This window comes from Lagenorhynchus albirostris, chromosome 13 (genome assembly GCF_949774975.1).
Source record: "Lagenorhynchus albirostris chromosome 13, mLagAlb1.1, whole genome shotgun sequence".
NCBI lineage: Eukaryota > Metazoa > Chordata > Mammalia > Artiodactyla > Delphinidae > Lagenorhynchus > Lagenorhynchus albirostris.
In genome coordinates this window covers 76,292,580-76,307,401 of record NC_083107.1, presented here as the reverse complement: position 1 = coordinate 76,307,401, position 14,822 = coordinate 76,292,580, and the positions used below count along the sequence as shown (strand labels likewise).

General features: G+C 45.1%; 1 protein-coding gene across 1 annotated transcript in view; it reads left to right on the top strand.

Annotated features, from left to right (window-relative positions):
* KCNS3 (potassium voltage-gated channel modifier subfamily S member 3) overlaps positions 1-5,812 on the top strand; it is a 32,655-nt gene extending 26,843 nt beyond the window's left edge. Inside the window, exon 3 of the mRNA XM_060169039.1 lies at positions 3,837-5,812. Coding sequence (XP_060025022.1) covers positions 3,893-5,368 — 1,476 coding nt within the window. The 5' untranslated portion in view covers positions 3,837-3,892 and the 3' untranslated portion in view covers positions 5,369-5,812. The remainder of the gene's footprint in view (positions 1-3,836) is intronic.
* The last annotated feature ends 9,010 nt before the right edge of the window (positions 5,813-14,822 follow it).

Sequence of the window (14,822 nt, the reverse complement as noted above, 5' to 3'; positions counted from 1 at the left end):
GGATACTAGACCCCTATCAGATATATGATTTGCAAATATTTTCTCCTATTTTGTGGGCAGTTTTGCTAGATATGTCCAAATTCCCCTTCATAAGATTCCCTTTCATTTGTATTCCCAGTCTGTGAAAGTGTTTGCTTCCCCATATACTTGATAATAGAGTATGCAGTCCAATTTTTGGATTTTTTTTTCCATTTTGGTATTGGATATGATACTGCACCGTAAGTTTAATGTGCATTTATCTTACTATGAGCAAGGTAGAACATTTTTTTTTTCCTGTTTTAAGACCCATTTGCATTTTTTTCTGTGAACTGTCTGTTCATATCTGGTCCGTTTTTCTATATTGTTGTTCTCTTTTTTCTTCTCTGTCTGCAGCTTTTTACATGCTAGGTATATTAACCACTTGTCTTGATGTAAGTGGCAAATATTTTTTCCCGTATTCTTTTTTTTAACATTGCTTATGGCATGTTTTTCCATACCAAAAATTTTACTTTTATGTAATCACAAATTTTTTGGTTATTTTTTTCTATATTTTTAGTCACAATTAGAGAAGTTTGTCTCACTTATAGAGGAATTGACCCATGTAGTGTGTGCACAGTTAAATATATATATATATATGGTTCACACTAAGTGTGGGTGTATGTGTATATAATATACATCTCTTTATATGTACATTTACATATAACTTCATATATAAAATATGTACTATATATAAATATATATTGAATATATATAGATATACCTTTGATGCAGCAACTATTTTCTGAATGGGAGTAACTGATGGCTATTAAATAAATGCTGGCCTGAATATAGGAATCTTGTAAATAATGATGTTCAGTATCTGCTTTTCTTATGCCACTTTGGATGTGTGAGCCAGCACGCTGTAGAGCAGAGGGGTTGGCCTAAGGAGCCCTGGCTTGGGTTTTGCTCTAACCCTTAATAGCTGCATGATGCCCATTCATCTCTTCTGATCCTGCTTCCTCATCTGCAAAATCCCAAAGTAATAGTGAGGAGGAAAGGATATAAGGATTGTTTGTAATTGGCCAGGGACTAGCTGTATGTAAGGGAACCTTGCTACAGTCTGTAAAGGTGGGCGTCTTCTTTTTGCCTGCCCTCCATAGGCTGCTATGGGCCAGACACAGCCAAAGAAATCAACACTGTACTCTGGCCGCCGTGACGTAGAGAATCTCATCTTGCCCTCTGAGCTGAAGCATTTGATCTGATCCAGAGATGCTTTCCTTTTTCTTTCTTCTGAAAGACCCACAACAAGAGATCCCTGGTTTTATGATGTGTGTTGCTTCTGTGATTAGACTTTGAGGAATGAGTGGACCTCAGAACGGGCTGTCTTTTGCTGGCATGGAGTCAATACAAAGCAAGGAGGACAGAGCAAGAAGACGGATATTATGGTTGATAACATTGTTCTTTGGAGAAGTGACTGTGAAACGGTTAAGAAGTGGATGGCACAGTCTCTGATTGAGACTGACTTGAGCAGGTAGTATCATGAAGGCAGACAGTGGCTTTCTACCGTGGTGGGTTTCCAGGAGAGCCAAGGAGATAAAAAATAATCCACCAGGAGATAATGTCCATTCAAGCCTTAACGCTAGCTTAGCTAAAACTAGTTCCTTGGAACATTTTACTACCTTACTTGCCACGAGCATAAGCCTGCTTTCAGAGGTTCCATAAATATTTGGACCAAGCCGTAAGCTCTGATTTAAGCCCTTCAGAGAAGATCTCTAACTAAAAATAGAAAGCAGAGGCAGAAAAAAAATCAAGTCTTTTAAAGAGGTCAGCAAATCTATGAAGCTTCTTGCCATGCCAGGCTGAGGTCTCTGGGTTCATGGGAACACATTCAGTGCTGGTGAGTCCAGAGCAAACGGCCATGTATTCCTTATGACACTAGGCTTCCTCCTGGGGTGGATGGCAGAGGGCTGTGTTTTCAGGCTGCGTCCTCTGGGGTGTCCTTTTCAGAGGAGGAATCTCTCATCTCGCCAACAGCTTGGGCTTTCCATAAACATAAGGGCAAGAAATTCCTACTTGACCTTTGTGTTTCCTCTAATGATGTCACCCACTAATGCAGAGTAGAAAACACATCCTCCTTTTGACTTTCCACTTCCGTATCTTTTCCTTCCAGTCAACCACCAAGTCCTGTCAATTCCACTTCATAAACTTTTGAATTTGTCACTTTATATACACCACTGCTGTATGAGTTTGGGTCCTCTCACCTATTCTATTGAAGCCCTACCTCCTTGACTCCAGCCATTCCCACCAGCAGTCTTCCCTCCTGCTGTCAGTGGGGTCTTTCCAAGTTACAGCCACAGATATAGCCACGCCCACTTATTGATTAAGGTGATTTAGTGGTCTTACCTACAGGATCAACTCCAGACTCTTTAGATTGATACACAAGTCTTTTTACAGTCTGGCTTGTGCCCACATTTTGATACCCTCGGTTGGGAATGTCCTTTTCCCTCTTTGCTCAGCTCTGCTTAAACCTTTAACATTTGACCTGAATAGAACCTCTGCCATGAAGCTTCTCCAGACAGAGGTCATTGTTCTTCTCTCAATAAACCCAAAGATACTTGACTCATTTCTGTTATAACACTTCCCACATTGGGTTATTAGATTATAATAAGGAAAAAATATAGGAAGGGATGGGGGGTAGTGTGTAGTGGAAATAGCATGGGCTTGGGGGTTAATCCAACTTGGGTTTAAATCATGGCTCTACTCAACGTCTCTGAGTATCTATTTTCCTATACACCTACCTTATAGTACTGGAAGGATTAAAAGACGTAATAAAAACAAAACATCTACTAGTACTCGGTTGGAACTTAGTATATGACAGTTTCCTACCTTTCTTTTATTTGCATCATTGGCTCTGAGGAAGCGTCATTCTATTGGATGATGGTCAAAATCTATTATTTTTCTCTCTGAGAAATGGTTCTGGTACATCTTGGTTAGCGTCAAGAATAAAATAGCCTGTGCGTGCTGGGCCGGTATAGACTTGGGTGTCATAGATTGGGAGCGTGTGGGAAACTGTGAAGGGAGGGAGGTGGCAGAGGAGCCTGTTCGTGTCAGGAAACTGATAGTGCAGTTAACTTGAAAAGGTTCCCTAAGTCAGTTTCTTCCCTTGTGGATGTACCTGAAATCCCATCCCATGAAGTGTAACTATATCTTTTGAGATACTTAGGAACAGGGAGATAATTATATCCTTTTGATTGTCCACATCGAAACATGGGGAACAGGGCTTTTTCTAAACAGAGTGAAACCCTGGAGCGTAAGAGGAAACCTACATCTTTTGTAAGAGCTGAGCTGAGCCCCCAGGGATGTGTGGGTTGCGGACGAGGTGCAGAGCAGAGGACAGAGCTGTTCCTGAGGGTGCACGACCAAGCCCTAGGGGCCAGGAGAGATGAGCTGCAAGCCGGGCAGCAAGTAGCCTGTCACGTCTGAATTGAGCATTTCCAAATGAGGAAGCCTCGTGGTTGAGACTGGAGATGCTGTATTGTGTAAGTGATCCCAAATGCATTGCTTTTCGGGGAGTGGGAGGTAATGTTGGATGACTAAAAAGTAGAGAAATAGGAATTGGGGTTCATAAAATTTATATGGCAGTCTTTTTCCAAAAAATGGATATATAAACCCATTTTTTTAAAAAACGAAAACCAAAAACCTGTTTTGTGTCGATTCTCTTCTAATCAAAAAGGGGATAGCGTATTCTTTTTTTTTTTTTCCTGTTTCCTGTTTTGCTTTTAATGTAGCCCATCATCCTGGAAAGGGCAGTTTAAAAATAAGCTTGGCACGGCTGGCTGCATGGGACAGGGCTAAATGCCGTCTTACGTTCCTTCCAGGTCCAGCGTGAACTCCATCTCCCTTCCCAGCCAGCTCTCCGCCGCCTGTATCCACCATGGTGTTTGGTGAGATTTTCCATCGCCCTGGACAAGACAAGGAACTTGTCAACTTGAACGTGGGGGGCTTTAAACAGTCCATCGACCAGAGCACCCTCCTGCGCTTTCCTCACACCAGACTCGGGAAGCTGCTCAGCTGCCAGTCGGAAGAGGCCATCCTGGAACTGTGTGATGACTACAGCGTGGCCGATAAAGAGTACTACTTCGATCGGAACCCCTCCCTGTTCAGACACGTTTTGAACTTCTATTACACAGGGAAGCTGCATGTCATGGAGGAGCTGTGCGTGTTCTCGTTCTGCCAGGAGATCGAGTACTGGGGCATCAACGAGCTCTTCCTCGATTCCTGCTGCAGTAATCGCTACCACGAGCTCAAGGAGGAAAACCACGAGAAGGACTGGGACCAGAAAAGCAACGATGTGAGTACTGACTCCTCGTTCGAAGAGTCGTCTCTGTTCGAGAAGGAGCTGGAGAAGTTTGACAAGCTGCGATTCGGTCAGCTCCGGAAGAAGATCTGGATTCGCACGGAAAACCCAGCCTACTGCCTGTCGGCCAAGCTCATCGCCATCTCCTCCCTGAGCGTGGTGCTGGCCTCCATCGTGGCCATGTGCGTCCACAGCATGTCGGAGTTCCAGAACGAGGACGGGGAGGTGGACGACCCCGTGCTGGAAGGCGTCGAGATCGCGTGCATCGCGTGGTTCACCGTCGAGCTGGCCGTCCGGCTGGTTGCTGCTCCCTGTCAAAAGAAATTCTGGAAAAACCCTCTGAACATAATCGACTTCATCTCCATTATTCCCTTTTATGCCACGTTGGCTGTAGACACCAAGAAGGAAGAGAGTGAGGACATTGAAAACATGGGCAAGGTGGTCCAGATCCTCAGGCTCATGAGGATTTTCCGCATCCTCAAGCTGGCCCGGCACTCGGTAGGACTCCGGTCTCTCGGTGCCACACTGAGGCATAGCTACCACGAAGTTGGGCTGCTGCTTCTCTTCCTATCGGTGGGCATTTCCATCTTTTCCGTGCTTATCTACTCTGTGGAGAAAGATGACCACACGTCCAGCCTCACCAGCATCCCTGTCTGCTGGTGGTGGGCCACCATCAGCATGACGACCGTGGGCTACGGAGACACCCACCCAGTCACCTTGGCTGGGAAGCTTATCGCCAGCACGTGCATCATCTGTGGCATCTTGGTGGTGGCCCTTCCCATCACCATTATCTTCAACAAGTTTTCCAAGTACTACCAGAAGCAAAAGGACATTGAAGTGGACCAGTGTAGTGAGGACCCACCAGAGAAGTGTCACGAGCTCCCTTACTTTAACATTAGGGACATTTATGCGCAGCGGATGCATGCCTTCCTCACCAGTCTCTCTTCTGTGGGCATCGTGGTGAGTGACCCCGAAGCCACAGACGCCTCGAGCATTGAAGAGAACGAGGATGTTTATAACACGGCATCCTTGGAGAATTGCACGGCGAAATGAGCAGGGACGTTTGTGCCTGTACCTCGTGTCCCTTACCGATGTTAGGTTAACACAGCTTTATAAACCTCAGTGGGTTTGTTAAAATCATTTAATTCTCAGGGTGTACTTTTCAGCCATAGTTGGACATTTCACTGCTCTGAAATGATAGAAACGTCTTTATTTTTTTCAGAGAGGTGGATTAAATGCCTTGCTCTGAAATTTATTCTTTATAAGAGAGAGTTGTGATATGATTTTTGAAAAACAAGAGGTAGATGGTATTGGGTGGGATCTCTTGCTACGGCTTACGTATCGTTCTGTGTTTATCATTTACTCACATTGAGCTAACTGTCAATTACTGACAAGTAGAATCAAAGGCCCAGCTGACTGAAGATTACAAGCATGTAAGATCCGCAAAATGAGACAATGCATGTCCATCCATGTTCACGTTCTAAACATGGACATTAGGAGCCTAATAAACTGCCTACTTCAGTATGGAGAATGTCTTGGTCGTATGTTTTTATGTCAAGTCAGTCTATTTCAGTATATTCACAATTGGCTTGGGAGGGAAAAGCTCTTTTTGGCACACATTAAGAGCCCTTTCTGTGTGTTCCTGAATTTTGGATATACATCAACGGTGGGCTAGTTCTTTTGTTCAGTAGACTTGGTAGTGGTTGGCGAGTGGGAGGATCACGTTCATGATTAAACCACACCGTCCAGTGTAACCCGATTATGCGTGTACATGTTTAGGACATACTCAAGTTGGCATAGGTGCATGAAACATGTGCCCTTACAGATATGTTTCCAGTATATATTTTCTAATTTTTACTGCTCAGATCAAACCTCATCACCTGAAAATTACGCAGAGCAGAGTAAACGTACACGCTCACAGGCAGAGATACATTCAGTGAATGGAAGAAAGGAGAAATGCTGTACAAACACAGATGTGATTCACTATGGCCAGAGGAGCGAGACTTAAATCACTGAACGAAGCTATGCCAGCAGCTGTGAAATGAGCCAACATTTAAAAATAGCCTGAGAGGCAGTCATGTCCGCCTCTTATGTTTCTACCCCTCATAACGAAAGACACACGTACTCATATCCAGAGCAGTGACAGCAGTTCTATCCCAGGTGGAGAGAATTTAGCTAAAATCTTAATTTTGGAGTTGTATGGCGACTCTAACTCATGCTGTCAGACTGGGTTCTTTCCATGAGATCTTCTGAATGGAAGAGCCACGTGGATTTACTATCCCACTTTTTATGTTTGCAGATGGGTTTTGTTGAAAGAAGGACATTCTCTGTAGGTTATCTGATGAAGGTAACCTTTTGACTCATCACTCCTTCTAATGTTTTCTTGACTTCTGAGTTGGATACCACTGAACAGGGTTTATAGTTATTTTTCAATCTGGAGGTTTATTACATGCATGTGTATCATCCCCTGCCCATTGAAAAAAATGTTTCTTTTTCCCCAAGTGCCTTTGATGTTGGCATAAATACAGTTTTGAAGCATGGCAGTAGAACTTGGAACCCAGTTTTATTTAAGATTTCCCAAATAGTCATAAAGTAATTGAAGACTGCTTATATAGTACTAGTAATAGCAATAGTAGTGGTAATAACAGCAACAGCAATAATAATAATAAGCTACTATGTAAGGGCTTTACCTATATAATCTCATTTATTCCTTACAACATCCCTAGCCGCAAGGCTTTATTACTGTCTCCATTTAAAAATGAGGACACAGGACTTCCCTGGTAGCGCAGTGGTTAAGAATCTGCCTGCCAATGCAGGGGACACGGGTTCGAGCCCTGGTCCGGGAAGATCCCACATGCCGTGGAGCAACTAAGCCTGCCGTGTGCGCTACAACTACTGAGCCTGCGCTCTAGAGCCCGTGAGCCACAACTACTGAGCCCACGTGCCATAACTACTGAAGCCCGCGCGCCTAGAGCCTGTGCTCCGCAACGAAGAGTAGCCCCTGCTCGCTGCAACTAGAGAAAGCCCGCGCGCAGCAACGAAGACCCAATGCAGCCAAAAATAAATAAATTAAATAAATAAATTAAAAGAAAAAAATGAGGACACAAGGTCACAGGAAAATGGCTTAAGTTCACACAGGGAGTAAGAGTTGGGCTTAGAGCCCCAGGAGCCGGACTCTAGAGCCTTTGCCTTGAACACGGCACTGCCTCCTGCTCTCCTGGGTTCAGGAGTGGATTTAAGGATGCGTCAGGGCCACGTTCATCTGAAGAGAGAAAAAGCAATAAACTCCGTCCGACGTTGATTTTTCCAGGAAGTGAGTGGAAAGGGGAAATGCTGACTTATGTACCGTCCCTCTCCTGACTCACAAAGCAGACACATTTGTTGACAGGGCAGAGTTTTCTAGAGCTGGAACAGGCTCTGAGGGCCCTTCCCTGCCCCCGAGTGGTAGAAGCAGCGGGAAACCTGTGGTTCTACAAGAATCCAGGAATGTCTCTCAGCTTGTGGGTCCTTAAGAAGAGCTTCCAAACCTGGATGCTTGTATACTCTGAGCTCTTGCAAGGTCGCAGCTGTACGGGACTTGTGTTTCCACCGGTACTGCGTGTTAATTCGTGGAGGTAGCTCGCCAGACCGCCTGAGCGCCTGCAGAGTGAGTGGAGCTGGTGGCTCCCCTCTGGGCTTGGCCAGCTGGAACTCCTTCCCCCAGGGCCTCACCTCAGTCCCTGTCATGCTCTTCAGTCAAAACTCATGCCACACCATTAGGCCTCTGTAGCAATAGAGCTGCAGTGCCTTCTGTGTCTATGCCTCTCAGCTTTCCCGCGCTGCACGCAGGTCACCTCTTGGTCATTCCCACGTGGTGAGATGGCGGGGTCCTTCTTGTGAGGGGGGCTGAGTCAGTGGCTGAACACCCGCTGCACAGGGATGCTGGCAGTGGAGTGGGCGCAGAGGGCAGAGGAAGCCAGGCAACCTGACCTAATGGGCACTGCCTCTACATGAGTTGTTCAGTCCCAGGCGCCGGGGTGCATTCGTTCCAGTGGGAACAGGCCACTTCGCAGAGTTTTGTCTTTTAATTCTTTCAAACTCCTTGTTCCTACTCTGTGACCTACGTGTGCCTACTCTTCAGGATCCACAGTTATCATTTCATAAGAAACTTATTTTATCTCTTCCTCGACTCACTTCCTCTCCTCCCCAGGTTATTTTGAAGCAACTGTCAGTCATATCATTGAATCCATAAGTATTTCAGTATCTTTAAAAGAATAAACTTTTTCTAAACACAATTGCAAAGCCATTAGTAAAACTAAAAGTTAACAGTAATTTCTCAATTCTATCAACGATCCAGTCTTAGAAGGTATGGCAGAGCCATGACTTTCCAGTTACCTGGCATCTCTAAACACCTGGTTCAGGTAAGAATTTCTACGAATCATGAGTTATAGAGTCACAGGAAAGCAGGGAACCTCAAGAAGTAATTGAAATGATTTCTGCTTAGACCTTCAAATTACCTGAGACACATAACTGTTTTCTCCAGATTTAAAAATCTCTAGAGGCTCAGAGAACACACCTTACAGCTGACATTTAACCTAAATGTTGTTAACAGCAGTTTAAAATTCATTTGTCCTTGTTTCACACTCCCTGAGGGTGGACCCAACTACGACTGTCCTTGAATAAGGAACGTTTGTGTCCTTCGAGCTGTTCAGTCTCTGTTCTGAGCTCTCTTCTCCTGTTATAAAGAATCCCCGTTTTGAAAACTTTACTCAGTTTTTTTTTCCAGGAAGATAAGAGAAGAAGATAAAATATTTATTAGGTGTTACTCAATTTAACCAACATCCAAATAAACGTAGGTATTTTAGTAGCGCTTAAACAACTTTCCCAAGAGTAACAGCTTCCTGTGGCCGTTGTGATAACTTGCCACAAACTTGGTGGCTGAAAACAACAGAAGTTCATTCTCCCAGTTCTGGAGGCCACAAGTCTGAACTGAGTCTGAGGGGCTAAAATTGTTGGCAGGGCTGGTTCCTTCTGGAGGTTCCCGGCATGGTTCCGTCCTGTGCATCTCCCAGCTTCTGATGGCTGCCTGCCTGCCTTAGCTTGTGGATGCGTCACTCCAGTCTCTGCCAATGCGGTCACATCGCCTTCTTTTCTGTGTCGCATTTCTCCCTGCCTCCCTCTTATAAGGACACTTGTGATTCCATTTAGGATGCACTCAGATAACTCAGGGTAATCTCCCCATGTCAAGATCTTCAATTTAATCACAGCTGTGAAGTACCCTTGCCCTGTAAGGTAACAGTTCCAGGTTCCAGGAATGAGAAGCTGGATATCCTGGATATCTTTGGGGGCCAATATTCAGCCAACTACACCAAAGTTACACTGTTACTAAGAAACCTTAATTTTAATGGTATGTGAATATAATGCATCTTATTAGTTGGGAGAAAGGAACGTTGGATAAGAACATGGGTTTTGGTGCCAGACAAACTTGAGTTCTAATCCTAGCTTGGTCTGTAATCATAGACAAGCTCTTCAACCTCTCTGAGTCTTGGTCTTCTCATCTGTGCATGGGGTTGACACCAACCTTCTCATAGAGATAGTGTAAGGATTAAACTGGCTAGTCAATATAAACGATCTGGTGCAGTGCCTGGCATATAATATGCACTCCATAAATGGTCTTCCATGTTATTTTAGTGCAAGACTTCTTTTGATTTATCTCAAGTGGTACCCAGGCAGGACCTGGTATTTTCTGTCTGATTGCAGTACATTAATGAAATCAAACACAATTTGACTGTAAGACATTTACAGGTGTCAGTAGAACAATTATAAAGTATTATGGTGTGAAAAGACACCAAAGCTAATTTAAAATTAAGAAATATAAATCTAAGATAGAAGAATCACATTTAATGTTGGGTCAGCTTTTAAGCGGATCGTAAGCGTTTTTGGAAAACAGAAAATGTCACCGAGATGTAACGGCTTTGAAGATGGAAGACGGCATCGGACCTGGAGCCGGAATACCTTTTGTTTGCCTCCAGATCTGCCTATTTCTTTCTGAATGGGCTTGGAGAAGCCGCTTCACCTCTCTAAGCCTCAGTGTCTTAACGTATGAAAAGGGAACAACAAGATCATGGTTGTGAGGATGTAAAAATGCTTCATGCGTGTTCTACAAACACTGCACAGTAAGAAGCTATCATGAGGCCCTTTTATAAGAAAGATAGAGAAGCAACTACATGGGTATCAGTGATGGACTTTACTGCATCACTAAAAAAAAAAAAATCAATGAACATGGTTCCTGAAGCTCTGTGCAGCTGGAACGAGGCTTTCTTTCCAAATGAATCCTGCCGGCTGCCAACATGAGTATACATTCTATGGAGAAGTACCATGGTGCTGCAAGGCCAGATGTATGAAACACACGACGAGCTCGTTTTCCAGTAGCAATTATCTGATGAAATTGCGCCTTGTCTGCAGCAGGCGAACCGGATCTATTCCCGTTGGAGTAGGGAGCACGTGCTCTGGTATTTATAAATGGTAAAAGATGTTTGTCAGCACGCACAGCACATACATTCAAGCCTGAGTGCTGGCAAGAAATAGGCTCATTGTTTCTGAAGAGCTATTGATGGATTCATAAATTCTGTCAACAAAGCTATTCCTGCAAGGGATTCTCTCCACGGATGGTGATGACTCCAGCACGTGCAGTTCTGATTGTGGACTGAATTGAGTGCAAGGCCCCAGGTCAGACACTCGGCCCATTCTTCCCTGGGTCAATCCCAACAGATTCCAGATGTAAGGGAAGAGTCGTGGTGTACAGCCCTTGATGTCACAGTCCCTGATGGATCGGGGGAGGTCAGCACACTCACAATCCTCATCTTCATCCTTCCCATTGCCCAGCAAGAGAAAGCTTTTCAGAGCCATCTCAGATAGAATTCACTGCCATGCTGGGGGGTGGGACCTGCAAAGGCCAGGACATTTGAATCCTTTCCAGGTTCTCAAGGGGGTTGGCTATGTTAGGATGGGGGCAAGAGTGGTCCACATTTGCTGTACCTTTTGCCGCCAGGCTAACCTGACTGCCTAGCCCATGGATGTGAGCTGCCAGTTCACGGCCATCGACCCAGGCGCTCTTGTTCACAGCAATAGACTCAAGCCCTCTTCACTGGTCCCTTCTAGCTTCCTATGGCTCTGGGTGTGATCTGGCTCCTGACTCTCAGCTTTTGTTCATCATCTGCCCTTGGATCATGGCAAACGATTTCTCTGTTCCTCACTTCAGTCTGCCTTCATCCCCTCAGTCTATTTGTCTCCTCATTTCAGACCATTTTCAATGTGAACCTACCCCAGCCGGCCTCTCAGGAAAACCCCAAGCCCCGGTCAGCCAGGGATCAGCCCAACCTGCTGAAAGCCCTGCAGGGAGAAACCTGGACATTTCCGGCTGTTGGAATCCATGAGCTCAGCTGACTGACGTAGGCCTGATCAGACTTCACTCCGGGCTTCATAGCAAGAGTTATCCACTAACATCAGGGTCAAATCTAAGATAATGCATGATGTATAATAGGATTTTAAATGGGCCAGCCTTCCCTTGCATATTCCTGGGACCTCCAGTATAACTGTCCCCTCTCCTAACCAGCCTGCCCCAGCTGCTCCTGGTGGCCAAGAGGCATTGCAGAGTTGAGTCGTTATTTGCGGCAGCTTCCCAAGTTGATAGAAGAGGACCCTAGAGCCCTTATTCTGGCTGATTGCCTTCAAGAACCCAGATTATTTATTATGATTTTGCCAGATGTCCAATTTCATTTTTTCAATAAAAGTTTATTAAGGGCTCTACTAATAAATATATATATTTATATCTAATATTATATTTAATATATATATACATATATATGTATATATATATTCTGATATACTGGTGCAAAGGACACAGCTCCTGCTTACAGGAAGCTCATGGTGTGGTGGAATGGGCATCTGGGGCTGAGGTGTCCGAGGCAGAGCAGGAAGAGAGCACAAGACTTGGGAGTACAGACCTTGTTCAGGGACGGGCTTCATCACTTACTTCTCTGTGATCGTGGTCAGGTTATTTAACCTCTCTGAAGCCTCTGTTTTCTCAACTAGTCAAAGGGGGCTAATTCAGCCTATTTCACAAAGTTGAGATAATGCACATTAAAGACACATAGTAGGTGCTCAATAAACATTACTTTCCTCTTCTTTCCATTAACCGATATTGCACTCTTGGCTAAGCTTTCATTATATAAGAGGAATTGAAGCCTTGACATGTGTTTAGCGAATCTGAATAGTGAGGACAGTGGGCAGATGATTCAGACTTACCGCGTGTCCTTGCTCTTCAGCTCACCCTTTGCCTGACAGACTTGCGTTGGTTCATTAGAATGATATTATATGCCCTGTTGCTCTGAGGTCAAGAGCAGCCTCTTCCACCGCTGTCTGATTGCTGGTACCGACCTTTTCCTCTTCCCCTGATGGTCGTATGCCTCCTGAGTCAGGAGACTCCTGAACTGTGGGCGCTTCCTTGAGCGGTTACGGACTTGCTGACATTTGTGGATCCAGTATTGCCTGGTCAATGAGGGATTCTAAAAGCAACACGGGCCCAAAATAACTGCCTCATGAATGTGGTATTTGAGGGATGATAATCATCACCATGGTCCACAAAAATTTTGGCAAAGGTTTCCATCCTTCCCTGAGTACCAGACTTCTGCAATGGAGCTGCATAGGTCAGTCCTGGGACAGGCATCCTTCATTTCTGATGGTTAAATGTTTCAGTCCACGTCAGGAAATCGTCTGCAGTCAGCAGATCTAATAAAGCTGGTGTTTTTAAAGTGATTTTGGTGCCATTAGAATGTGTTGCTGCATTTGAAATGGCAGCTGTACAGTAATAATGTGACATGTACACTTGGCATTTGTTTAAGTGCTTGATATAAATTCACTCATTTAATCCTTACAAGGACTCCATGAATTAAGGTACTGCTGTTACCCTCATTTTACCACTAAGAACAATGGGGTTATAAAACCTGCCCAAAGTCACCCAGCTGGTAATTCGGAAGCTAGAATTTGAAACAAGGCAGCTGGTTTGACCTCAGAATTCATGCTCTCAACCACTACAATATACTGGCTCAATACTAATTTAAGTCACATGACTACATGTTATTTAGAAATTCGATTGATGAGGTTTTCTGTGGTTTTTTTTTTTCCCCCAGCACGTGGGCCTCTCACTGCTGTGGCCTCTCCCGTTGCGGAGCACCGTCTCCGGATGCGCAGGCTCAGCGGCCATGGCTCATGGGCCCAGCCGCTCCGCGGCATGTGGGATCTTCCCGGACCGGGGCACGAACCCGTGTCCCCTGCATCGGCAGGCGGACTCTCAACCACTGCGCCACCAGGGCAGCCCAGATTGATGAGATTTTGACTATCTCAAAAGGCCGAGTGAATGCTGGAAATGTGTGTTCCTTATCTTGTTATGGCTGTTTTTGTTAAGGCCAGAACTATGGAGTCAGAACTTCACCCTCGGACAATGAGTACGACTGAGGGATTGAGAACAATAGTGACATGATCAGCGAGAGACAAGTCAGGGGGTGGATTCGGGTGATTAAAGAAAACTTCCTGGAGAAGGGAGATCTTGTGCCTGTGTGTTGCTGGTAAAGACAACAGGGATTAACCATTATTCAAAGAATCTGAGTAACCTGCGGCCATATCGCCAATTTTCCTCAATACAAAGAAAATCCAACTCATTTTTCTTTACTCTCCATTGTGGGTGTAGAAAAGCAAAGGTCTTGCCATTTTTCACTAGGATATTGACCAAAATTCTGACCTCTACATCAGCCTATAAAAATGGCCAAATCTTTATCCTCTTCTGCCGCTTTCTTTTTGTCACTTTAGTTTCCCTCTTCTGAGCCAAGCTTCTAAAGAACTGCCTATAGTTCCAGCCTTCTCTTCCTTTCTCCACAATTCCTACAATCTGGGTCCTTCCGCCATCACGCTCCCGGCACTGCCCCGCCAAAGTTATTCCAGTGCATACTCTGAGTCCACACTGTGCTGGGCCTCTCAGCCACACTGGACAGCTTCGGTCCCTCCCTCCTGGAAACGGTCCTTGCGTCTTTGACCCTCTACTCTCTGGATTTTTGTAATCTTCTGAATGGTCTCTCTCTGTCTCATTTACGGCTTGCTCACACTCTGCCTAGTACTTAAAGATGTGTTCTGGGCAAGCTCCCTCTGGCCCAGTGCTCTCCTTTTCATGTGCGTTCTTCCTTGTGTGACCCCATCCACTCACAAGGCAAAGACAGACCTTTACATTTTAGCACTTACTCATTCCCCTGAGCTTCAGACTGACAGAGAAATGACCACTGGGTTCTCTCACCAAGTCCCCAGCTGAACTCATCATCTTCCTGAGATGATGACCTTCTGTCTGTCTGTTTCAGGGAATGGCAGCACCATACACCCAGTGACCTCAGCCCGAGGCCTGGAGGTCGCCCCCTGGACCTGCCCACGTGAGTTCCTCCCTCCCCCCCTTCCTCCCTTCCTCCTTTCCTTCCTTCCTTCC